This window comes from Phasianus colchicus, chromosome 1 (genome assembly GCF_987193195.1).
Source record: "Phasianus colchicus chromosome 1, bPhaCol1.hap1.1, whole genome shotgun sequence".
NCBI classification, from domain to species: Eukaryota; Metazoa; Chordata; class Aves; order Galliformes; family Phasianidae; genus Phasianus; species Phasianus colchicus.
In genome coordinates, this window is record NC_143436.1 from 20,849,473 (window position 1) to 20,877,231 (window position 27,759).

At 42.5% G+C, this 27,759-nt stretch overlaps 1 protein-coding gene across 2 annotated transcripts; it reads left to right on the top strand.

Moving 5' to 3' along the window:
- The first annotated feature begins 424 nt into the window (after positions 1-424).
- On the top strand, positions 425-22,234 carry PANX2 (pannexin 2). Of its 2 annotated transcripts, XM_090136697.1 has the most exons (5): positions 425-824; positions 1,085-1,410; positions 16,430-17,881; positions 18,739-18,812; positions 19,639-19,774. In XM_090136697.1, the coding sequence occupies exons 2-4, from the start codon at positions 1,185-1,187 to the stop codon at positions 18,768-18,770; spliced, it is 1,710 nt and encodes a 569-aa protein (XP_089992823.1). In that variant the 5' UTR covers positions 425-824; positions 1,085-1,184; the 3' UTR covers positions 18,771-18,812; positions 19,639-19,774. The 2 variants fall into 2 exon arrangements, with proteins under 2 accessions (XP_089992823.1, XP_031470740.1); XM_031614880.2 differs by lacking the exon at positions 18,739-18,812 and having other exon boundaries at positions 19,639-22,234.
- Positions 22,235-27,759: the final 5,525 nt, after the last annotated feature.

Sequence of the window (27,759 nt, forward strand, 5' to 3'; positions counted from 1 at the left end):
GCTGTGAAGGCGCGGGCCCGATTCCCGTGAGGCAGAGCAGAAAGCCGTCCTCCCGATTCCCGGGCAGGCTCTCTACCCCTCAGGCTGCTCCATCAGCCGTGACTAACCCCGCATGAGCTTCACCAGGCGAGCAGCCGGCAGGGCTTCTAACGGGAGCACCTGACCCTGACGCGCACCAGGTCGGGAACCTCCAGAGCTGCGTCCGCTCTGCTGAAGCTCCAGCTTTCGCCACCCGACCTTCCGACCGCTACCGCTCTGCCACGGCCACCGCCGCCCGGCCCCGCGCTGCCAGGCGCGATGCGGCCGGCCGAGGCGCGGCCCCGCGGCCGCCGCCCGCTCCCCTCCGCTTCGCCCCTCGCCCCCCGCCCGCCCCAGCGCCCCGCGCGCCCCCGGAGCGCCTTCGGCGCATGCGCGGTACCGCCGCGCGGTGTCTCCCGCGGGGACGCGGCCGCGGCGCTGCCCGGGGCCCCGCAACGTGTTGCGCGCCGCTGCCTCCCGCTCGGCTACCGCAGCCGTTCCCTTTAAAACCTCGAAGGACCTCCGCGCTCCCGCCATCCGTTCCGGTCCGCTCCGGTCCGCTCCTCCCCGCAGCCCCTCTCGCACGCCGCTCGGCGCGGACGGGCGCTCCCATGCAGGCGCCGGCCGCCCGCTGCAGCACCGAGCATCGGCCCCGCGCCCGGAGCGACCGCGTCGCTGCTGGAGGTGCGGGGACCCTTTTCCGGCAGGAAGGTCCGGCGTGAGTTGATCTGCAGCTTCCGCCGCTGTTTCCGAGCCGCCGGTTCTGCTCGCCGGCCCCGGGGAGCCGAGAGAGGCGCAGCCGCCAGGTAACGAATGCCCCTTCACCGCCCGCAGCGCCGGGGCTGCTGTTGTGCGGCACGGGGCGCGGTGCGGGGCAGCGCTCGGCCGCCGCGCCGTCAGCGGGCAGCTCCGGCGCTCCCGCCTCGTGCCGCGCCGCGCTCCCCGCCGGGGCTGCGCTACCGCGCGGCGCTGCCCGACCCGCCGGCGCGGCTCCCGGCGCCGAGGGGCGCTGGGGATGGCGAGGCCCGGCCGCTCCGCCGTTACCGCTGCGCCGTTGTCCCCGCAGGCCGGGAGCCGCCCGCAGCGCAGCACCGCAGCGCAGCACCGCAGCGCGCCGCCCGCCCCGGGGAGGCCCGGCGGTGTGAGGCCGCCCGCCGCCGCCGCTTATGCAACACATCATCGATAACCACCCCGACATGGCCACCGCGCTGCTGGCGGGCGAGAAGCTGAAGGAGCTCATCCTGCCGGGCCAGCAGGATGACAAGGCGGGCGCGCTGGCGGCGCTGCTCCTTCAGCTGAAGCTGGAGCTGCCCTTCGACCGCGTGGTCACCATCGGCACCGTCCTCATCCCCATCCTGCTCGTCACCCTCGTCTTCACCAAGAACTTCGCCGGTAAGGGCGGCGGGACGGGGCGGCCGCGCCCTCGCGGCTGCGGGGTGCGGGGCGGGGCGCGCGCTTCCCGCCCGAACGGCCGCCGCTCCTCGACGGCGCTGAGGGGCCGCGCCCGAACGGCTGCGGGGAGCGGCGGTCCTGTAGAGGTTAATGGTCCCGTGCCGTGCTGTATGGTGACGGCGGACATTTCCAGCGTGCTTGGGTTTTTTACGGGCCTACACTTTCCATGCAGATTCTCACCGTTCAAGAAGCCCAGTTTGGTTGCCCACCACACGCGGTGGGCAGCCCCTCCTGCATGGAAGCTGGCTCAGGTGTTGATGAGCCTTGAAAAGTACTGACCCAGTACATTGCTGTGCGCTCTCAGGCTGCTAGCAATGCGGGGAGCCATCGCTGCCTTCCTCGTGCATCTGCCTGAAGAGTGTGCTTGGCAGTGCGTGGCTTGTTTGGTCCCCTGGAGCTTCACAGTGGAGATCCATGTGAAATTACCAGTGCTTTAATACACACTGGCAGTTTGTAGCTCGTATGGTTAGCAGCACTTAGCTAGGTGCAGTCCATCCAAACACATCTGAGTGCAGTCCTTTACATGCAGCTTGGGGATTGACCTCCAAAAACACACATCCTTAACACTTGCTTTCACTATAACGTTACTTAGAAGAGTAACTGCTTGTGAAAAGCATCTTAGGTGGAAATTTTTCTAGATTATAGCTTAAGCATTTTGGATTTACTTTATTTTTTGAACGTATATTTAAATATCTGAAGTTCTTCAGCCACAGTCAATGATAGCCTCATGCTTTTGGTCATCGAGAGGCCTCTTCATGAGATCATGTTTTCAGGAAACCGTGAGCTTGCTGAACATCTGAGAGCTGTCATTTTGCAGTGACTGAGAGGCAAGGAACTGCTGCTTTTGTGGATCCTTAGTGTAGAATGCAGAAGTGCTGGGATCCCTTCCTCTGTTTGGTTTGTAGAAAGGAGGTAGTAATAAAAAGGCATTTGCAGAAGGCACTGAGAGTGCCTGCTTGTATACCTGCCTTCATAGTGCTGGAGATTTACTGTTCTGGATGTGAGTAGGCCTCAATTTGACCTTGGGAGCAAGGAAGGTCATGCGCATTCCCATATGTGCCCTTACTGTTGTGTGAGTTTGCTGACAGAAATCTGTTGATGAATCACTGCTTGTGCAGACAGCAGTAGCTTGCTCTCTTTGAACAAATCCTCTGAGGCTGCAGATTGTGGAGGGAGCCGCAAGTCTAAAGGACTCTGAGGTTTGTACAGCACATATTCCTCTGCATGTTCACACCATGGACCATGCAAGGTTTTGGAAGAGAAGACAACTACTGACTTCACTCATTGCTCACATCTGCCCGTGTTTTCTGTGGTTGCGTTTGTTTTATGCCATGGAAGACTTCTTTCTAAGATGATAGTCATGGCCTTGAATGTTTCAGTTGATTTTTGTTTCAGAAGTGCTAAAAGCAAAGTCATTTGTTTCTAGTCACAGACCTCGTGTGCTCACTTGACCAGTAACCTGTTGTGTCTTGCCCAGACAAAGACTTACAAAGCAGCGCAGAAACCTCCTTTATGTCACTGGAACAGTGTTCTTACCTCATTTGATGCCATTTGTTTGTTCATTTGATCTACAGTCAGAAGAATATGAGAAAAAGGAAAAACATACGAGAGCAAGTAGTACAGACTGCAAGGGGCTGGTGAAACTAGGTTGCTTTTTTGGGTTGTAGTCTAAGAGTTCATGATTAGTGGATTCAATTCTGCTTCTTCTGAGTTCAGAAGCAAAACTCCTGCTAACTTTAATGTGACCTGAATCAGATGTTTCAACTCTGTTACCAGAACAGTATTTATTTACTCAGTGTTTTCAGAGTTAAGCTTGTCTGGAGATATTGAATGTGATCATAGCAATAACCCTGCTGACTGTGTGCTTGTTCCTCATTCTGCTGTTAGTGTTATGTTTCATACATGCACTGTCACTGATCTTCAAAAAAAAAAAAAAAAAAAAAAGTGGAACTTTGTTTTCTTGCTTTGGATATTGCAGTTTATATAATGCATATTAGAAGTGCAAAAATCACTGATAGGAGTGCTGTGTAAAGGTTCCTCTTTGGTTGTTAATATCTTAGCAGCTTCCCAAGTCTTTCTTGATGCCCTTCTGGGCCTCAGTTATGGCCTCAGAATGGGAAATAAAAAACTAATCTAATCTTTACATGACTTTTTAGAAATTAAATCACAAATTCTGTAATGCTTATACAGGCTGTCCTGAAAAAGAAACAAATACAGCCTTTCTTTGCACTGCCCAAACTTTTCTTTCCTAAGAGAACAGGAAGTCCCTCAGCCAACCACTTACATTATCACTTCTGAGTCTCTAAATCCTCCGTTACTGTTTTTCCAGCAAGCTACTGTGATCCCAGAAAGGAAGCTCTGAGAAAAATAGTTACAATAAATGCATGTGCAGTATTTGTACTGGGCATAAGGTCATCATAAGGTCATTCAGGAACAGTGGTGAGCTACCTCACGCAAAGAAAGCCCAAACAAGCACCTACAAAATAGGAATAAGAATTGTCTCCCTTTTTAAAACATACCAAAGGACAGACTTCATATACAACCAGGCAGGCACATGATATTTATGACCTAGCACGTGTTGACCTCGAGGACCCCAAGGAAAGTTTTGGAGGCCTGTATCTCTGAGCAGTGGATGGATCTGTGAGTGGAACTTGTGTTCCAGAGCAACAGGGCTCTGAGCCCTGCTCAGAAGGGTGCCTGCAGCTGGCAGTGTTGGCTGAAGGAAACCTCTCTGCTAATGTTTTTCTCGTTGAGAGCAGCAGTGTGTACAGGTAATAGTCCCAAGGGAGTTTACTTGTTTTTCTGTTTTCTTTCAGAAACTACTGCTTTAAAGATCACAGTTCATTCCTTTATACAAATCTGCGTATCGATGTGTTATGGTTTCTGTCAGAACAGTGATGTGACCCCCATTACATTGTGTATATTTTTAATACTGGTTACAGCACTCCTGCACACATAGTGCTTGGGTTTTGTTCCTTAGAAGTTTGATTTCTCATACTTGATGATTCAGAAGCCTAATTTTTTTTATTCCCCAGCATCTTGAACAATTAGTTATCCCTATGCAATCTGAAAGTACAACTCATAACCTCTGGGTGGAGAGTTCTGATTTGGTAGTCCCACAGTGCCCCAGTGCAGGAATAGATAACCATACCAGGTACCTGGCAGTAGAGGAGCAAGTCGTAAGCCTGTAAGCGTAGGTTGTCACTTCTTAAAGTGCAGAGAATACATAGTATTAGACTGCAACATTCAGTATTTGTTTGATGGGGATCAGTTGTTTCATGGTCTTTTTTTATCCTCTACTCTCCCTGGTTTTACCGTGGAACTAATACAGATGAACTACATGGAACTAGCATACACGGCCACAAGCAGGAAAGCTGTTGGGTGTTCAAAGCTATTTGTCACCTTGTGCCATGTTGTGTTCTCTGGCTGGCAGTGATGCTGCTGGCAGTGAATGGCAGCTTTCAACAGTGAAAGGTCCTGAGGCACTCTTCTTCTGTATGGTGGAGGAAGAGATACTTGGCTCTCATTATGAGCTGCTTACTTTGTATTTAAACACTGATTCAGTGTTGTGCTCTGTTGAGCAGCAACACCATCAGTAATGTCTGCAGGACATTTGCTCTGTAAGGGACACGTGAGAGATGGGCCCCAAAAGAGGATATATTGCTGTTATTGTTATGTGTTATCTTCACAATATTGAAATATTTTGCTTTCCAAGCTTTAGGATTCATGTTGTCAACTACAGTGATGGCTAAGTCATATCCCTCATGTATAGTGCCTTGTGCTTTCCATACACAGTGAATCATTCTATTATTGCAGTCATGTTTGCTTTTCCTCAGAAGTTCTTCAATACCAGTTCTTCTTAATTAAAATAAAGCAAAACAGTCATCCAGTTGATTGCTACACTGCAGTCAGAAGCCAAGCAGTGGCATTGATTCTCTTGCTACGTTTATAAATCAGTGTCTGCCAAATACCAGCAAGTTGCTCATAAGTGTCTTAGCAGTTACTTAGCTCAGTTACATAGCCCTCTTACCACCCTTCTGCTGGAAAATTCTCACAAGGAAGTCATGGAGGGAGACAGTAAGTTAAATGAAGGGTCACTTCAAGTTCTACGTTGCATTTTCTGATTTGTAATAATTTTGCATTATCAGTGCCTACTTCACCATGGCATACAGTGTATGTGTCAGTTCAGTGTTGTTATGCATTTCTCCTGTTTGAAACAGTATGTATTGAGAATTTCTGTATTAAAAGATGGAGTTTTAATTTGTATTTCTGGTCAACTTCTCTAATTTGTATTTCTGTTACAGATTGTGGGCAACATACTTACACACTCACTTCCCTGACTTGAATGTTATCTGGCTTTTGAGGTTATTTTCCATGTTTATATTTAAGTGCACTTAAAGCCATGTAAAGTAAAAAAAAAAAAAAAAAAAAAAAAAAAGAAGTGAAGATTACATTTTTCCACATTATTATTAGTGGTAAAAAGCGTAAGGCAAAATTGTTTTGAGAACAGTTGAGAATGTGGATGCAGAAATTTGTTGTGAGGCAGTAGTAATAGCTGCGAGGAGAGAATTTAGGCAGTGTCCCAGTACCACTTGTGTTTCAGTGCTTTCTGATTATATGTTTTTAAAAAGAACTGGTGTACTACATGCAACCACAGGCTGACTGTGCTTCAACCACTGGCTGTTGGCTCTGCTGCTGGAACTCCTCTCAAAGGGTAAGGGCAGTTCTCACACGCACACACTCAGGTGCACAGGAGGCATCCATGAGATATGCAAGCTGGCATTCCATGCGTTTTATTCACATAAAGATTTGCAATTATGCAGTGGAATGTTGAATATAAAAGTAATCTTGAGAAAATACATGAGCCTCACATAGGTAATAATTCTGCTGTGATTTCCAGAAGCCACAGACATTTTTCATATCATTGAATTCAATCTCTCCGTCTTTACTGACACTCACATGCCATCTTTTTTTCATACTGACCTTTTCTGCACTATTGACCCATTCATTTTCTTATGTCATGTATGTGAAGAGGTCCAAAATGTGGATGAGATTTAACTTAATGTGTGCTTGGAGATAACTTCAACGATCTGAACAGGTAGATGGTCAAAACTACTTTTAAGAGCTAATTAATTCATTCATCTTTCTCAAGAGGGAACATTTTGAATAAATGAGCAACACTGAGGTTGTTCTTCAGAGTTGCCGTGGAGCTTTTTTCTCACTAAGCTAGGTAGGAATACACATTGAAATACAAAAGCTGAATTATGTCACAGCAGGCTGGCAACATTCTTGTAGAGGTTTCTTTTGTTTCACATGGTACAGGATTTATTCTAAGAAAACAGTGAAAGCAGTGCAGGTATTTCTATCATAAAGGACTTAGTATATTATACTCTTGAATTTGGCAGTACAGTAGTACTTCTTACCATAGCAAGGTTTGGGATTCATTTGCTTTTCTTTTCTGGCACTGTGCCTGTCATGCAGATTTGAAGAAGTTACCAGAGCAGCAGGGCAGACAGCTGCATGGAGCAGTTTTTGCAGTTTGGAGCTCCGTGACTATTTCTGGAGCATCTCAGCCACTTGCTGAAGTAATCGTTTTTGAGGTTGAGGTGACTTGTCTTCTGTGGGATCCACAGCCTGCGGGAGGGCAGGAAACCTCCACACTGGAAGTTGTAGAGTCCCCAGGAGCCTTTGGGGTCAGATTCTCCTTGCTCTGTCATGATAGACCAACATTGTTGTGACGCTTCCTAAAACTCAGTTTCTCTGTACATAGAATCATAGAATGGAATCATAGAATGGCTTACGTTGGAGGACTCCTTAAAGTTCATCTAGTTCCAACTCCCCTGCCATGGAGGAATCGCTTTTCCAAAAAGCAGTAGGCCAGTCATCTCTGCCTCCAAATACTGTGATGTCAAAATAAGATAACTACCTAATGAGCTAACTACTTGCAACTTATTTTTTAATAAATTTTCCAGCTGCTGTGTTTATGGCTGTAGGTGTTTAAAACAAGCCATCTTTTTCGTTTCTGATCATTAAAATGCAGTGATGCAGTGGAACATCACTGTTGTTTCCTGTCTGTGTTTTTTGTACTTCACCCTTGATTTCAGAAGTCACCTCTGTCTATCATCAGTTGCACAGGACATTCAAAATTCATTTCACTTTGGCATTTATGTGTTCTTGCAGTTTGCTTTAGGTGTTGCTCTGGTTCACATCATGGACACTCAGTGTCTGTGTAGCTGCTTTGAGGGTTTCATCTCTAGAGGGCGATTTTTGAATTGCCCAAAAATATTTTTTGATCTTTGTATAACATTGAGACATTTATTTTTATAGATTATTTCCACTGCTGTGCAGATCTGTCACCAAATCCCACTTACTTCCTCATATTAAGGGTAATTGTAGAAGTAAAGGTTATTCGGATGTCTCTTGTAGGTCTTTTTGTATGGCTGAATTTCATTAACTGTGTTTTGATGGATGTACACTTCTGAAGATCAAACCTCTCCTCAGATCTTAACCTAATACGAAACAACATTATAATACAGAAACACAGCTCTAGCTGCAAATACAGGGACTGTAATTTCCTTCCAAATATCTTTTGTTTTCTCACAGAGCTGCTGAATGTAGGAAGAAATGCTCTCGGTGTTGGCGAACAGTACAGTAACTATAGATGAGCTCTTTTCTAACGACGTTACCACCATACTGCATGGCCACCATACAGTGATGGTAGCTCATTATTGAGGAAATATTTCTCCATAGCAACAACCCAAGGGATTTCCTTTAGGTGTTTCTGCACCTTCTGTGTAACAGTTGCCATTTCTGGAACACTCTAACAGACTTCAACATATGAACCAAGCAGGAATCTTTCTCTCCTGAAATATGCTGGGCAGGTATTACAGGTTGTTAAGCCTTCCATTGCTGGAAGTGAACTTCAGCATACCAGCTAATTTTAGAAGAGCTCACGTCTCTAACATACAGGGAATGTAGTCCTGTAAATTTATATATCTGCTGCAAGTATGCATTATCATTTTAGTGACTGGATAACCAAATACAGGCAGTTCAAGCAACAGTCTTGGAAGTAGAAAGGACCATATTCCAAACAGGGAGGCATCCCTGTGGGTAACCAATTGCCTATCAGTCTTTGGAACTGCTTGGCTACATCTCCCCCATTCAGACTAATGCTGCACAAAGTCACAGAACTGTAGAGGTTGAAAAGGAGCTCTAGAGATCGTCTAATCCAACTCTCCTACTAAAGCAGGTTCCCCAGAATTGGCTGCACAGGAATATACTTGTAATATACTAATACTTGTAGAATATGGATAAGTGAAACTTATTAGCAGCAGTGGTTTCCTGTCTCATTTCTTTAGGGACTTTCTTTTTAAGATTTTTTTCTTAAACAGGACAAGTGGTTTCAGAGAGTGGTCAAAAAAGGCTGTACCTTACCTTGTTGATCATGGAGAAATTTGTACCATAGGAAGACTTCCTGGGAACCTATATTCTTTGGAAAGAATATTCCCTAACAAAGGTAAAGGTATTGTCTTTTTGTTTTGATGAATTAATAATTCTTAATAATTAGTTTGCTAACTAAGTTAAGGCTTAGTTCTATTCAGTGAGTTAAATGGGACTGCATGACTACAGTTGATACACAAATGTAATTTCAGGAATCCATTCTCCTGTTGTACTAATATCTAACATTTAAGTACCCTTTAAATAAAGTAGTTGATATAAAGCTGTTAAATTAAGGGAGTTTTTCATTTGGCTGTGAGTTGATTTGGATATTAGCCATCATTTGTTAAAATCACATCCAAAGCAGAGAGTTTGATATTCCTTATGGAAGCTTCTTGTTGGCATGTAAAATCTGTTTACTGTTTAGATGACATAATACTTCCTTAGACTACATTTTCATCCTTAATAATATGAATATTTTTTGTTCTCACTTTCCAGGGAGAAGAGGATTCAGGACATTTCTTCCTTGCCTTTTAAAATATACTGAAAGCTACAAAATAAATTATTTCAGTTTCATTAATAAACAGTTTTCTACCTGCTTGCTTGTGCATTCCTTTTAGTACACAAGATGAGTGAGGCACGTATGCCTGATTCCTTACACATGATACAATGGAGGGATAAACACTGTGATAGGATACACTTGTCAAATATTAGCATCTGTGGCTGAATTCAGGAAACATCTCATTTATCTTGGCTATTAATCAAGAGAGCCTACTTTAAACACTGAATTTCACCTTACAGACAAGTGGAGAGGACTTTACAAGGAGCTCTTTGGAAAACTTGACTGACATGTCACCTTTCTCTGTGTGCAGGTTGAGCATCTGCATAAGGATGATTTAACAGTCCTCTTCAAGAGGATGAAAAGCTGACTGGTAGAAAGTTCTAAAGCCCAGGGTGAATCTGCAGTTTATTGTACTCACTAAATAATAAACTTAACAATATGCTTAACTATAACTTAGCCCCAGGTGTCCGGAGTTGGTATGTCCTCCCCACTGGCATTCCCTCTTAGCCTGTCTGTCAGAGTCAGAGCATAAATTGACAAAGTTGCCCGTTAGGCCTGCTTGCATGTTTATTTCTTGAGTATCAAAGAATTATTTGGACAAGAGACATACTTACCTTTGTTTTGGTGTAGCAAGCACAAGAGTTTTGTCTCTTTCATTTTCAGTTATATTTTCAGATGGTTCTATTCCACCTCCGTTATTGAATTGTTGGTCTAGAACGCTGAAATCATGCAGTTTAATTGGAGGATTAATGAGGTCTGATTTCTTTCTCAGTCTAAATTCTAAAAGACAGAAGTCACAATATTCATACACAATTTATTATACTTCATAGTTTGCTTTTGGTGAATATGCTTTGTTTTAGTGGGGTAGGTGTAAAGAGTCATTTGTCCTTTTATATATGGATATATACTGTGTATTGCTAATATTTTCCTTTATTACTTTTTAATGTTTCCCAAAAGCATTGTAAATGCTTTGTCCATATTTAAATGTATTTTGACTATTGCATGTAAAAGTGCTTTTTAAGCTTGAAATTGAATCCCCTGCAGTGTCAGCTCTTCAAAGAGATGCACATGCCTAATTTTATGCACCATGAGTAATCTCATTGGTTTCAAAGAAACTGCCCAATGCATGAAGTTGGTGGAGTCTTTTTAGGAGCAGGGTTTTTTATTGTGTTGAGTACTCAGAGGTTGGTATTGTTATCTATATTTGAAAAACAGAAATGAATGTTTATATTAGATCCAATTCACTCACTCGACCAAGAAGACTTGTAAAAAATGAACTTCAAGAGATAGAGGAGAATAATGTGTAACTACCAGTTTGACCGTGTCTTCTTGACTGCTGTCTCCATATACACACACCACCTCACACATCACATTTTTTGCAGGTTTTTTTTATTATTATTTGTATATGTAAATGCACACAGGCATACACGCACACGGCTTCTTGGTGGACTGTGCTGTTGATATCTTTTCCTAGGACTGAGATGTAATGCTGTGGCCTGAACTCCAGACACTTGCATTGCAGTTCTCTCTTTGTGTTCGTTCTTGGGCATGGCCGTTTCTCAAAAGTGAAAAAAGTGGAGAGGGGAAATATCATCTGAGGAAAACCAAGCATTGGAGCAGGTTGCATGGGACAGCTGTGCAGTCTATACCTTTGGAGGTTTTCAGACTGGACAAAGCCCTAATCAAGTTGCTCTGAACTCAGTGTTGTTCCTGCTTTTAGAACAAGATGGGACTCAGTAACTTTAAAGGTTCCTTTCAGCTTTTCTGTGATTCTGCATTGGGGTATATCTTCAGATGTAACTTCTAGAACAACAATTACCAGATTTTTTGTTGGTAACTCTGTTTTCAGATCTGAGATTGATTTTTGCAGTGGGAAGTTGCACAGGGGTTCCAGCCCCAGATCTCAGCCCCTCGTTTGAGGAACTGCAAAACGTACAGTGTTGAATCTCCAGGGTGAAATTAAGCACTTCATGTTTAATGCTTAACATGTTTAGTCCTTGCAGCCTGACAAAGAGTATATAGTTCAGGGATTGCTGAGGGTGTGCTGAGGTATGGAAAGGTTGGGGAACCATCTGAAGGAGGTAACGGTAGAAGTGGTAGCCTGCACCTGAGGAAAGTTCTCAAGCAGTTCTCAGAGTATATAATTAACAGGCAGCAGACTTGGCATCACTTGGTTTCTGTGCTTTACCATCGCTCCTGCCTCCCATACAGTCTGTTTAGATTCATTATAAAGAGTTTTTTGAGCACAGTCCCTGCCTTCATCCCTCTCCCTTCTTTGGTTATAATCTCCCAACCATGTTCTCTAACTTCCCTGGAGTATGCACTTTGTACTGCTGTACTGTCTGGAAGTCATTTTTCCCTGTTTAAGTAGTATTTAAACTCGATAGGATTGTATGGCACAGAATGAAACATGAAAAAATGTAGTTTTCAAGGGTTTTTAATTTTTCAAGTGGCATAACACAATTATATCCCACAACTAAGTCGTTCCTCTTTGACTGTTTCATCTTATTTGTATGTCTGAAAAGATTCACTGAGATGCCTCATATTTTATTAATGAGAACAGAATTTGGGATTTCTAGAAACTACTTATGTGAACAGCAAGCAGGATAAGACATATTTATCTACATCTGCTGAAAACATCTGATGTACTGCTCCTGTGATCATCTAATGATATTAAAAAAAGGGAAGCTAAGCTTCCTAGTATGCATGTTTATACTCAGTATAGGATAAAGTATAATATACTTCATAATCTACTGATATCAATAAGTTTTTTGCAATGCAGTAATTATTTTTGAAGAAGATTAGCCCGGAGTTACTTAATCTCTTAGCAAGTTGTTTAAAAGGTACAGTTTGTGGGAATGACAGTGACCATAGGTAAGTATTGCAGAAGACAGAACTTATTCTCAGCTATTTCAAGTAATTTTGTTCTGATACAACTGTGTTGAACATCATATGTTGGCATGCAGTTAATGCATTTTTGTAGGTGGACCTAAGGGCAGACCTTCAGAGTATGAACTTCCTGAGATTTTACTCTGAAAATCCTACAGTAGGCCATGACATTCAACAAAGAAGTGTTGAGTTTAGTATTCCAACTCCCCATAATGATTACAGGTTAGTTGAGTACTGTGTTATTTTTTCCACTGTTGCTGCAGATGAACACAGTAGGAATTACTGTCTCCTGAGTTCACAAGAATGTAGCTGTCAGAGAATGTTTAGGGATAGATTACACTTCAGGCAACACTCAGAAGAGGACCAACCCACTCAACCATAATAGTGCCCCCTAAGCTTTCCAAAATTTTTTCCTGACCATTTCCTACACAGTTGTTTAATTATTCCATATTAAACTGCTGAGTTTGAGGGAAAAATGACATTTCATGGTAGCTGGGTTTATTCTACAGAAGAGAAAATTCCTGAATTTCTTGAGGGTGAAATACAAGCATCAGTAGAAACTTTCTATGTATCTGAATATAAACATAAAAGCAAATATATATTTTTACGTTGCGTGATCCGATGTCAGAGCTATGGTGATAACACTCCTACTGCTTTTTTATTGCTGCTTATCTATCACATGATTGCATCAGAAAAAATCTGCTGATATGTCTTCATGAAACTGAACGTGTGTTAAGTAGGGCTTGCAGCTTAGTGAGCAGTGTGTGTGAGAGCAACTCATCACTCTTCCATCCTCAGCAGATAGGCATTTTGAGATCCAGCTATATGTTGCTGCCATCTTTCATACAAACAAGATTCATTACTGACATCGTGCTTTTCTTTCTCATTTATTCCTGATTGACACAGATTGCAGTAGAGGAGAAACGGTCCATGCCCTAGTATGATGGGATCAAACACCTTCATGGTGTTAAATGCTATGTTAAATGCAAGGTAAAATGCTGCTATTGCCTAAGGAGCATTCACAAAAGCTAACTTAAACGGAGTGATGATCTTGCTTGGCAGCCTCTTGTCAATGAAGAGAGACAGGTTCCTCCAAGCAACAGGTAAATTAGTCTTTTGCTTTGAATCATTGTCTGGAAGGGTCTTCCCCTCCTCTCCACTGTCTAGATGAATGAGCTTCCCCAGAGTGATGCTGTGCTTTGTGAGTCATGTCCTGTGCTGTGAAGGTTAAGCTAAACTCCCCTGTGCAATAGCTACCAAAATCAGTGACATTCACTGACGGAGGGTATGACTCAAACATACTAGAAAACAGTGTTTGAATAAAATCGCATTGGAATCTTTCCTCCACATCAATCAATTATCAAATCCTGCTGGCTGGGGATGGGGTTTTATTTGAAGGGTCACCTGGCACATAATCACAGTCATGTCAATTTAATAAACAGGAAAAAAAAATATAAGACTAGCATCAGTAAACAACAACATTGAATCAGCATGGGGCACCATGCTCAGCTATGCCAGTAAAGTAGAGATCTCTCACAATGTAGCAGGCAGTGGGAGCAGCTAAACAATATTTGACAGGAAAGCAAATAAATTCCTTTAAAATGGCATTTGCTTTCCTTGTGCTTTCCTTACTGAGCTGGACAGCCCCAGTTTTGAAGTATCCTCCACCGGTGCTGTGAAGTCCAAACTAAAGTTGTGCAGCTGTTAAGTTTTACAGTGAAGCAGTGTCAGTGGACAGAGTGCAGATAGTCTCCAAAGGTTTGTCCAACATAAATGTAAATGTTAAAAGACATTTTTATTTGTTTCCTTTTTATTTATTTGTTTGTTTATTTATTTATTCAGTGACTATTTGTTGTTGTTCATATGACATTTTGGCAGAAATCACCATAATCTTTCAGGCCTCATTGAGGTGAACTTTCTACCATTTATTTGCTAATAGCAGCTGATACATGATTCCTAAAGTAATCCTTGTGGATGAATGGAATGAATTTTGTCATCTTCCCACGTATTCATGCTGCTGAGATCCAGGAGAAATGAACTCGTATTTCACAGTAACTTAAATTCCATGTTGGCAGGTCCTACTGAGCCTGGGACACCCAATTCAAAATATCTCTGTTTATGAGAAATACTCAAAGCTACTTGCTTGTTTTTCCCATGGGAATATTTTCACATAGGAATCTCCTGGGAAATCATACAGTAACTCTTCTGTAGTTTGAGTTGAATTTTTTATGTGTGCATCCCTTCGTGGTTAGAGTTTGGAGAGCATGTAATTGCTGAAGATGAGAGTTAATGAATATTTTTCTCGTAACTGATGACTGTAAATATACAAAGGTAGTCTAACTGGGAATTTTGGTAACATTAGAGTGCCTTAAGCTCTCCTCTGAGAAAGGTTGAAGCTAAATCATGATAAAATAGTTTTCAAAAGTGATTTTCAAGAATTTATAGGGCTTATTCAATTTACATCCTATCTTGGGTAACATTATCCTAGCAGGCCTGTTCAAATTCATTATATTTTTAGAAGAGAATCCTCACTGAATTACTTTTAAAAAATGTGCAGTCCTTAGTGTATAGATCTCTGAATATCAGATAATGCATTTATGCATCAGCATTTTATCAAATCCCTAGGAAATGCTTTTTATTTGCTTGGATATGAGAAGTAGCTGGTTAACTAAGGATTCCTCTACTAAGCCAGGATTAGGGCTTTTTTGCCCGCCTGTTATTTTTTGTTTTAAAGTTCAACTACTGTTATCATCAACATAACATTTTATTATTTCTCTTCATAATTTGTATTATTAAGAGAACAGTACCACCCTCTCTTCAAGTGAGCTGTTCTCTATCTGAACTGTAGACTGCATTCAGAAGTGGAGTGAGCTTGGTGTTCTTGAGCAGTTCTCAATTCAAGAGAACATACCTTCTTTCTATGGATTTCATTCTAGGATTTTTTTTTGAAGTATACCAGAACACTGTAAATTATATTCCTTTTGTTCTGCTTACCAGAGCATTAAAATACAGTCTTCATACTTGAAGAGGGTGTTTTGAAAGTGATCACTGTTCTTGGGCCAGTTAATGCTATTCTAGCTTTCACAAGTTGTTCTGTCTTATATCTTTCATATCCATTGTTAGAAAAATGTAATTACATGAAAACAAAATGCATCTACTGGGTCAAAGCCCAGTATCCTGTCTGTGGTGGTGGCAAAACCCAAATGCTTAGCAAGAAGTATTAAAATAGACAAGCATGTGGTATTATTTTCTTGCATAAACCCTCCCACTGTCCAGCAGCCTGTGGCTTGAAGATGATGCGAGAGAAAAATGGTATAATTATCTGTGTTTTTAATAATTCTTGCTTTCTTTTCCATTACTTTGGTCTAGTTGCTTTCTTGATCCACTGTATTTGTTGCTTCCATAATACTGTAGGGCAATGAGTTGCACCATTTAATTGCACACTGTAAAAAAATATATATACAATTGTAAATACAGTGGTAAACACAATTAACACAGTGGATTCTGATTTGGTTGGTAATGCTTTAATTCAGACTCTTAGCTGAGATACAGCTGACTAAATGCTTTTAGTGCAGATATTTTTTCACCATATCCAATGAGTAGACATTGTTAATAAGGATTAAAAAGATTGTTTTCAACCATATCTTTTTTCTATTTTTAAGAATATTTAGCTGGGATAAACTTTAAGTGTCAGCTAAATGAGCCTTTCAGTGTTTGTACGTATGCCAGCGTAATGTGCTGAGCTACTATATAGTGGATACTAGGTCTTGTATTTCCAGAGTTCAGATCACAGTTTAGTTTAGGGTATTGTTCTCAGGGAGGTAACAGAGCTAAAGCATCAATTCCTAGCTGATATGTCTAGAGTAGGTTCATTATAAAGCTTCCAGGTAACTAGTTTTTCCTGTAGGCTTGTGAAGATGCACGGAGGCTGAACTGTCTAATGCACATTGTGGGATGAACAGTCATGTAAAAATACAGTAAAGTAAAATTGATATCATTTGAAATGTTTATTTTCCAGAGCTCCTTTTGTAGGTTAAATGCACAGCAGTGACTTTTCTCTCTGTTATACAGAGGAGCCAATATACTGTTACACACCACACAACTTCACCCGCGATCAAGCCTTGTATGCCAGAGGATATTGTTGGACAGAATTAAAAGATGCCTTGCCAGGAGTTGATGCCAGCCACTGGCCCTCCTTGTTTGAGCATAAGTTCCTACCTTATGCACTGCTGGCTTTTGCTGGGATAATGTACATTCCAGCTCTGGGCTGGGAATTTCTGGCCTCCACCCGACTGACTTCAGAGCTTAATTTTTTGCTTCAGGAGATCGATAATTGCTACCACCGTGCAGCTGAAGGACGGGCACCAAAAATAGAGAAACAGATCCAGTCCAAAGGCCCGGGGATCACAGAGAGAGAGAAAAGAGAAATCATTGAGAACGCAGAGAAGGAAAAGAGCCCTGAACAGAACTTGTTTGAGAAATACCTGGAAAGAAGAGGACGAAGTAACTTCTTAGCTAAGCTTTATCTCGCGAGACATTTGTTCATCATCTTTTTAAGCATCATACCAATTACATACTTATCCACCTACTACGCTACACAGAAGCAAAATGAATTTACGTGTGCTCTAGGAGAGCCTCCGGACAAGACAAGCAGCTCCAAATTGCACATCAGAGTGAACTGTAAGCTGCCATCTGTCCAGCTCCAGCGGATTATTGCAGGCGTAGATATCTTTCTCCTCTGCTTTATGAACTTGATCATCCTTATCAACTTAATTCACCTCTTCATATTTCGCAAGTCCAACTTCATATTTGATAAACTGAACAAAGTTGGAATAAAGACCAAGAAGCAGTGGCAGAAGTCCCAGTTTTGTGACATCAATATTTTGGCCATGTTTTGCAATGAGAATCGGGACCACATAAAATCACTGAACCGTCTGGATTTTATTACGAACGAAAGTGATCTGATGTATGACAACGTGGTGCGCCAACTGCTGGCGGCGCTGGCCCAGTCCAATCATGATGCCACCCCAACCATGCGTGATTCAGGGATCCAGACAATAGACCCAAGCGTCGACCCAGCAGACATCGATGGCAACGAGCAGCTCATCATTAAGAGACCGAGGAAGAAGATGAAATGGATCCCAACTACCAATCCACTTCCTCAGCCTTTCAAGGAGCAGTTAGCCATTATGAAGGTCGAAAATCATAAACCTGAAAAGCCTAAGCCTGTGCGGAGAAAAACGGCGACGGATAGCCTTATTGCTCCTTTGTTAGAATCTGCTGCAAAAACCTCACAGCAATCATCAGCTCATAAAACTGAATCAAACGCCGTCCCGAGCACAGGCAGCGAAAAGAAACACACACGGCACTTTTCCTTGGATGTACATCCATATATACTTAGTAGTAAAAAAACCAAGCCAGAGATTCCAGCCATCCCCTCGATGCCCACATCAAAAAGTCAAGAGGGTGGATTTCTAAACCAGGAAGAGAATGTCATAGTACACGTTACCTCCTCTCTCAAAGGTACAGTATATTGTAATGACAGTACCACCTTCACAGATGATGATTTTTGTAGTGATCTTCAGGAACGCAAAGCTTATTTGAACTTTTTGACCTGCTTTGCTAGATTTTGGGATAAATAATAATATTAGGATGTGTAGGCCTCAGAAACAGTAGTTGTCTCTATCAGAATACAGCTACATAGAGAATAAGCATTATTTCAGGTAGAGCCGTACAAAACAGCCTGCAAGTTATTGCTGTGGGTAGTTTCTCAAATGTAAGCAGATTTTCACAGTAATTAATGTAATTGTGCCTTACTAAGAAAATGAGGAGAGTTCAGCCTCTAAAACAGTTTTCGTGCTCCACCAGCATCTGGCATTTTTCAGATTGGCTTTATTCTCAAGTTATATAGAAAAAATCTCTTTGACTACCAATTCTTAGGGATTGGCATTTGCCACCTACGAAGGCACAACTCACATTATGTTGTTCTTCACCCCAAAGACATCTTAATTTGCCCTTTGTCTCACGTGGACCAGAGGATGAATTGTCTGAAGTGCGGGTGCTGGTCTGGGATTCAGGAATTCAACCACTCACTTCCCGTGTGGCCTCACAAGCAGCACTCTTTCTGTGCCTCAGCTCCCTGTGTGTTTCTTGCAAATTGCAACCCCTTTTCTGCCTTGAAGGACTTTTCCAAATATATCAACAGTTGCTGTATGCTAGAGTGATGGGGAAAGCCATGTAGGCACTAAGAAAAGCAACCAGTAGATAAGCTGATAGGCAGGTATATATCTTCTTGTTGATTTTGTAAGCTACTGACGTAAGAAACACTGTGCAGAAAGATTTGTACATACTTAAAGCAATGGCTCTCATCTCATTACAAGCTAAGACCTCCCTCTGGGCCTCGACTGACTGACAGCTACCGTCACCCCACTGCCCAGCAAAGAAGTGATTTGAGGTATAAAAGTTTCTGTCACTTCCAAATCGTTATGCTCCTCAGAGCCCTCCAACTCCCTGATGTGCATGTGAGCTATTCTACAGCTTTCCTTATCCGATCACCTGCTCTGATTTCAACTCCTCAAAACTACTGGGGTTTTCTGGTCCCAATTACCTTCATCTAAATTAGTGCTTGAATATTTTAAGAGTGAAATATAATTACTGTAGTTTTGGGGCTCTGTTACTCTCCATTGCAATTGAAAGTATTCAGCTTTGCTTTTGAGTTAGAGCAACATTGCAGTCCATCAGGTAAGGTAGACTTCTGATTTCTGGAAAGAGACATCAGTTAACGACAAATTGCTGAGTTCTTCCTAAAGACAAGTGGCTTACAATATGTAACCACTATTTTTTCCCATTGAAAATATCAGCACATTTTGTATTCCATCTTGTGGATTTCAACATTCATAACATTTGTCAAAACATTAAATCATAACACATAAAAAACATCTGCCAAACCATAGAGGAGAGTAAAAGATACTTTTCAGTTGTGTTCTGTTCATTTTGTGAAAATACCATTCACATTAGGAAGCATGAGCATGCATAGAAAGTGAGATTTACAAAACCCATTTGTTGTTTGTCCCGTTTCCCTGAGCTTACAATCCTGTTGTTATGAAAAAGCCCTGTTGGATTTCTCAGAGGATCCTAAGAAAATTCATTTTGGAGTCCTCTCCTGCTCCCATTGAAAGCAACGGCAGGACCACCTTTATTGGTTGAGTACACTGCTCTGTGATGCACTGGGAGGATGAAGGACTGCCCATCTTCTAACTGGCTCTTTTGATTTCTTCTAGACACCCCTCATCCTGCAAAAGAGATGCTGTACTCATCTGAGACATGCAGAACTGTGCCTGCTGCTGGGGCTTTTGTCACATGCAACCACAACCATATAGCCACGACCACAGCGACAAGTATGACTTTGAACCCAGCCAAAGCAGAACCAGCCCCTGCGCTGAACTGCAACCCCACCCACCCTCTGCTGCACATCAACACGCTGTATGAGGATCACGAGGAGGAAGTTTCAAACATAATCGACAATGGGATTCACTCCCCAACTGACACAGGGGAAATTCTCTCCATCCCCACCCCTAAGCAGATACGGCTGGCAACGTTTGATGAACCCATGGCAATCGTGAGCTCGGTGGAGTACTGAAGCCCCATGGCTGCTCTCTGGTGGCCAAGCCCAGGGCAGTGCAGTGAGAAGCGTTGTCCCCTTCAACACTGCACTTCACTGCATGAGCATGGAGAGCTTTCATATGAACTATAGCTCTTGGTAATAACACCAAACCGTTTTTCAGGATCACGTCATGAGCACTGTCATTTACAGCATAGAATAAGTAAAACCTGGTGGAAGTAGACCTTTAACACCAAGACAACCATTAGCTCTAGCTCTGAACAACAGCTTCCTGATTGAATTGGTTTTAGCACAACTTATGAATATTAGAAGTCTGATGGCATGCCACAGTAATTTTAGCAAGTATTTAAACAGTTTGCATTCAGAATCACTGATGAAAGCTAAAAAGACACAGAGGTGAGGTATGCTTTTTTAATGGCAGTAGTTAGAGGTTTTTTTTCTAAGCAGAGAGGGGTTTTTTTTTTCAATTCAGGATTACAAAAAAGTTATATGCAGGCCAATTTTTGTTTGTTTGCTTCTTTAGCTCACTGACGTTGGGCTTAATGGAGACTTAGCTGAAAGGGCATTACTACCACCAGCAGCATTTAAGTGCAAAAGGAATGGATACATTCAACCTCTTGCATTTATAAATGAAAATACCTGAGGTATGCCCTGCCCTTTAACGAGCTTTTATTGTGATGGAAGATGCTGAAATGAAGAGTTTATTTTTTTAAATATATTTTACCATGGGATAAAAATTACTTTAATAACTTTTCAAACCAGGTGTTTGTTGCTTTTAACAAAATATGTAGAAGAGAGTCATTGTAGCTGCTTATTTTTTCATAGTGTATTTATGAACCAGGTTAGAAACTTCTATGGGTGCTTCACTGATGAAAAATCTTACAGAGGTTGTTACAAAACATCTTACAAAATATGAAACCAGCAAAATCGTATTCAAATAACAGGATTAAGGAAGCCTATGAATTTAGGTGTCCAAGCTTGGCTAGTTCTTGATTCAGCAAACACTTAAGGCTATGGATGTCACTGAAACGACCCATATGTTCTTTGTAAAGCTAAGCACATACTGAAGTGGCTTTGCTGGATCTGGACTCTAGTGCAAGCAGACAATGATCCTGCTGTATGTGCTATCATTCTGATTCAATATTTGCCTTCCTTGGCTCAAAGCACATCTTCATCCCCATCTTCCTATAACTTTGATATGTGTGATTTAATAGAAAATCCTAGTATAACTAAAACATCTATTAAAAATGTATCATGCAATAACCATTCTCAGCAAAATGATAGTGAAACAAAAAGTGACTGTGTTGAAATAATATTACTACCAGAATCATGGACTATGTGTGTTTGCATCAAATTATGTATAATGAATGGTAGAAGAAATATGCAGCACAAATACAGGATTGAAATCTTGAATTTATTTTTAATTTATTACCTCAGACATGGATATATGATACTAGTATTTAATGAAAATAGCACTGAAAATAAATACATATTATTCTGAATAGCTTAATGTGTACTATGTCCTAGTGTAGTTACATACAAGTGGGATTCTGGTAGAAGCAATAGGTGGGTCGTGTAAAACCACTATTCTCCCATACAGTACTTCACTTCTGCACAGTGTTTTCGGCCCAAACAGCCAAATATCAAGAAGCAAAGCACAGGATGTGTAGCACAGTCAGGGTAGGAAGCAGTGGGAATGGCTGACGGATGGGCCTGTGACTTCCTGAGGTCCCAACACTGTGGAGATTTCTGTGTGAGACTGCCTTGGGGTGAGTGAGCAGTTGAGCTGTTTGCCAGCTACCTGTGTTTCAAGGCTGTAGGTTGACTCCTAATGCATTTGAGGGTGCTTGGCATCACTGTCATCTGTCAATTGGTAGAGCAGTGTGAAGGTTCTAAAAAACAAATCTGTACCTGCGCAACCAACTCCTGCAAGCTTTCTCCTGGTGGACACCCTGGGAATGGAGCATCCCCATGAACAGACTGCAAACAAGGCCAGTGGATGCCATCTGTGGAGGCTCATCTGAGGTCAGTGTCATATCCAGGCTTTGGTGATGAGCTTCATGCCCCACTGCATTATATTCACTCATACACAATCCTGTAATTAGAATTAATTTATTTTTTTCAGGCAAATTAGATGTCTCCAATTTGATTGCCCACACAACTCACATTCTTAGAGGACCTTCTGTCCCATTGGGGTTAATGGCTGCTGTCCCACAGAAACCCTTTTCTTCAGAGTACTTCTTCAGAGTGCATTAGACAACCAGACAGTAACGATAAGTGTCAGCAGCATCTTTTGAACTACATTTAGGTTGTCCAAACCTAGCAGGAGACCAGCCAGCTCTATCTCACACTTAGAGAAGTGCTTTTGTTGGGATTTCTTTAGTGCACTAATGCTTTTTAGTACTGTTGTTACTAACATTTCTCTGTAGCTGATAAATGTGCACACAAACACATCCAGGCTTCTCTATACCAGCTACATAGAGTCATAGAATCATAGAATGGCCTGGGTTGAAAAAGACCATAATGAGCATCTAGTTTCAACCCCCCCTGCTGTATGTAGGGTCAACAACCACTAGAATACCACTACATACCTATAAATGCTGTATATACATGTAAATACGAATTGCATATAGAAAATAGCCTCTACTTTGCGAAGGAGCTATATAAGGAAGTCTTAATTTCCAAAAACCATTGCCCAACTCATCAAAATGTTTCATCTCTGACTGCTGCGATTTTCTACTGCTGGCCATGACAATGACAGGCCTCTGCTCCATGCTGAAATAGGGGTGCTGGTTAGTTTATATTTTGATGTTGACAGCAAATCAGTCCCTGATTTTGAGCTCTAGAAGATATATATTGTCATTGTCCCATCTTACAGATAAAGCCATTGAGGCACAGGAAAGTGAGACAATTTGTCCCAAAGCTACATAGGCTGTGTCTAAAGAAAAGCTGAGATTGCCACAGGTGGGACACCGCCCTGTTCCCAGCACAGTAATGGGCTGTCTTTGCATGGTGCTGTAAAGCTCTTGAAATTCTAGCAGAAAACACCTTTCTTTTTTTTCTTCCCTTCCAGAAGCACTGTAGAATATTGATAACGGAATGTTTTTCTTTAAAGACACAATGGATTTTCTCAGTAAAATTGCTCTGCTAAAGCACAAGCCTCAGAGCACAGTAGGAGTTTCAAGCAGAACAATTATTCTTCAGACACCTTCCAATATTTTCTGGCTTTTAATGAGGAACATTCCACTCTGCCTGTAAGCAGACTATAACTAATGGGAAAACATTCTATGTGCATTACTTACAAGCAACAAATTTTCAGCATTTGCTGTTCTCTGAGCAGTTTTAAGGCATTGCTTAGCAATTTTGCAACACCGTGCAAACAGTAAAATTTACGAATGACTCCACCACAACACCAATGAGAACCTCAGGGTTCTGCAGGTCACATTCAGCGAAACGCTACCCAGCTGATCCTGCTGTCCTCCGTGGTTACTGATGTTCTGACTTAATGCTTTGTTGACTTACTCTTTATTCACAGAATGAATTAGCCCAGAGCCAGAGCCAGCTTAATCTGAAAGAAGTTCTGGGGCTCCTGCTGGGCTTAAGAGCAAAGAAGTTTACTGACTCTATTGGTTAACTAGAAATCATTTTGCTTTATAATCCTAGGGCTCATGGCATTCACCAGTCTGTCTTTCCAAAAACACATCCAGGCGGTGCACAATAAATCCCTGGGAGAAGAAAGCAGGAATGCATGCTTTGTAAGCAAAATCTGATGTCTTGCATGAAAAAAGAGAGAAACTCCCCCCTCTGCACTACTGCAGATGCTTGCCTGTAAAGAAAGTTTGTGTGCTTAACAAATTCTACTGTTTTTGGTCTTGGAGCTTTTGCAGTGTGCCACTGAAGCCATGAGAGTCACTGCAGTTGTTGCTCAGGAACAAGAAGTGGGGCGTGGGGAGCAAAGCGAGGGGGCAGATGGGGACATTTTGTTGTTGAAAGAAAGAGCTCCTGGGAGCAACTCAAGAACTTCTTTTGTGAAGTGATCCACGAAAGCTTGGGTAGAGGATGTGCCAGAATGAGAACCAGGAAACCTCTGTGCTCTCTGTCCTATACATACAGTCCTGCACACTTCTCACTGACAGGTTTACCCTGTTGTTGGAAAGGCCTACACAACGTAAAGGGGTACCCAAAACCACAGAAAAAATAAGCCAGAGAGTGAGAGAAATTAATAGTCCAAAAGAGGAAGACCTGATAAAACATGTATCCCAGCAAAAGCAAAAAGCTGCTTCAGAGGGTAAACCTGTCAGTGAGAAGTGTGCAGGTACCCTGGCTGAATTAGGCAAAGTATTGCCCACAGGTCAAGGGAGGTGATCCTTGTTCTTAGCAGTAGTGAGGCCTCACACGGAGTACTGCCACCATTTCTGGTCTCCTCAGTACATGACAGATATGGACATACTGGGGAGAGTCCAACAAAGGGCCACAAAGATGACAAAGAGATTAGAGCAGCTCTCCTGTGAAGAGGGGCTGAGGGAGCTGGTCGTGTTCAGCCTGGAGGAAGCACAGGGAGATCTCATCAATGCCCATAAATAGCTGAAGGAGGGTGCAAAGAGAATGGAGCCAAACTCATTTCAGTGGTGCCCAGTGCCAGGACAAGGGGCAAAGGGTACAAACTGGTACACAGGAGGTTCCATCTAAACACCAGGAAGTACTGATGTGCTGTGTGGGTGACAGAGCAATGGCATAGGCTGCCCAGAGGCTGTGGCATCTCCTCCTTGGAGATCTCTTCAAATGCCTGGATGTGGGCCTGGGTACCCTGGGTGTCCCTGCTGGAATAGGGGGTGGACAGATGGATCCAGAGGGCCCACAGCCTCAGCCCCTCTGTCATTCTGTGACCAGGAGCAGCCAGGACAAAGAAGTTGAGCTGGAAAGTGCCGCTCCCACACAGCGCCTGCTGCTTCTCTGGTGTACAGCAAACGTCCCTCATAGACAAAGACTCACAGAGTAGTATTTGTTCACACTGAAACAACATATCTAACCTTTCAGCTAGGCAGGCAGGTGATGGCACTAACAGGGACTGTATTCAAGATACCTGAGGTCTCTGCCATCATGCAGACCCCCACCTCCAGGGTCCCATAGCAGCCCAGCTGCCCTCCTGGCAGCCACTCTCAGACCACATGAAATCAGGGGACTGCTGTGGAAAAGGAGAGCCCACCTGGGAAAAGCCAATGCTAAAACATATGTGCAAATACATATTTTTCTCTATATATTCCCTTATCTTCGCAAAGGTCCATTTAACTTCTGTCCCCTCAGATTTGTCAGAATGTCCTACACCAGCAATCAAAATGATCTCTCTGCATATCTGTCTTTATTTATGAGTTGCTGGCTTGTCCTGACACTGCTTAATTTGCTCTAAATGATCAGTTTCTTCTCAAGTGCCAGGGAGGCCTGGTTTGCTGCCATGAGACCTTTTGTTTAAGCTAAGTCTCATTTTAAAGTAACCACAGGATAAGAACCAAGTGCAGAACCAAGAGCAATGTCTTGGAAAGAGATTTATGTCCACAAAGCAAGAGAGTTTTCTTTTCCTCATTTTCTCTTCGACTATGTACATTAAGGTTTATGTTACACAGACATGTCCGCAGGAGGAAAACTCTCTTTTCCCACAGACCAAGTATCTCCTCTGGAGGTTCTGGCCCTAGGCTTTACATCATTAAAATCAAAACTTAATGTTTTATATCATACTGACTTCCCCAGCAAATTCATATTAAAACAGGAACATTATTTTCACTGCAAGTGCAAACTTGTGTTTTGATTTTCTTACCCTAAGCATTGAAATTAAACAAACAAAATCCATGGAAGATTATCTAATTTCTGTCTAAATTGTGTAACAAATTATGATGTATAATTCATTGCTTTTAAAATGTTTCTTGCTGGGGCTAACAATAGATTACAAGATTCTTGATGACAGGTTACACGTGCAACATTAAGGCAGGAGACTTCTGATGAGAATCATAGAGTGGTTTGAGTTGGAAGAGACCTCAAAGATCATCCAGTCCCAACCCAGTGCCGTGGGCAGGCTGCCACCCAGCAGCTCAGGCTGCCCAAGGCCCCATCTAACCTGGCCTTGAGTGTCTCCAGGGATGGGGCACCCACAGCTTCTCTGGGCAGCTGTGCCAGGGCCTCACCGCCCTCTCAGTGAAAAACTCCCCCAACATCTGATCTAACAAGATAACTTGCTAATTCATGACATATCAGTCCCCAGTGCTTGGAGAGCAGTAGTTCTTGGCAGCTGACACAGACTAGTAATGCAGGCCAAGAAGCCTTTGCACTGCTTCTGAGGAGGCACCAATGTTTAGTTATTGGAACACATTCTCTGGGGCTGGAGGCCTGCCCACTTTGTTCCTGCAGGCCAAAGCATCACACACTGAGAAATAAAAGCTGCTGCCTTTGCTGTACAGTATATATGGGTACCAAAGAGCTTACCTGGCCTGTTTGCTCTCACAAGAGAGCAGGCAATGAGCACAAGGCAGTTAAGTCAGGGCCCAAAGCAACCAAAGCCAACAATCACACAGCAGAAAGTTAAACACAAAGGCTGTGCAGTTGTGATATGTTTCACTGGAATTACTCAGTAACCTATTTCTGCCTCCTTTCCCTTCAACCAAAGTTCACAGTTTTCTCCTAGGACCCTGCCTGCCAGGCTGCCTTCTGTAACACTGCCCTCCTTCTTCTCTGTATCCTTCTCTGCACATGAAAACTATTCTAAACCCAATTCCTACAGATACCACGCCTGGGTTTTACTGGTTACTTCTTCATCAGCCATTAATTCAGTGCCATGGAGTTAAATTACACTGTGAATTCACAGTGCACTCACTATCTCTGTGTGGTAACTGCACATGTACCCTTATCCCATGCTCAGTGTTGAACGATGACCCCGTTCTCACCGAAGAACAAGCTTTGCTTTACCAAATGGACACATGTACAAGGCTTATTGTCACAGACTGCCCTTCCTGCCAGTTTTGTGAAGCTATGCCCTTATTTTCTAGTCAAAATGTAATTCTTCACAGTCCTTTTTAAAAGAAAAACTTGTGCTCTGTGGGATTGACTCCATTAGGAAACTCCCTAGAGAAAAGAACACCAGTATCACCATTGCAATGTTACATGTTAATCTGTTAGTTTTGCTTAGGAAGCCAAAGACTTGATGATAAGCAATACCAAATGTGCCCAAATGTGCTTTGACTGGGCTGAGCAATCTGTCAGGTTCAGAATAATACGTGACTATGCAAATAGTTAGGCTTAATGATGCTTCCTCCACTGATTTACAGCAGAAGCAAAACCTCAAAGCATTTGGCTCTCGAGGAACACTGATAAGACTTGCTAAGTGTGAATGGCTGACACGTAAAGATTTTATGGCATAGAAGTTGTTCACATACCTAAATACAAATGGAGGACTTTATGGCATCATTTCCATTTTCTTTCCTCTGAATGTTAATTAAGCAGAAAATGTATGAATAACATTGATTTTGTTAGCAGGTTGGCAGCCAGCTAATCGACTTTCCCTGTGCACTAGGTAATGAGTATATGCTGGTCCCATTATCTCTCATTCCTGGAGCAATAACTTCTAATATTTAGCAAAACCATTATGCTGATGATACATTGCCTCCAAATGTTTCTGTTAAAACATCTTCCTCTTGATAGCTCCCATAATTGCCATCTGAAATGTTAAAATATATCTGCTTCTATTCTGATATATTGAATCCTTCCCTTTTAATTGGAGAGTTCAAACATGAAA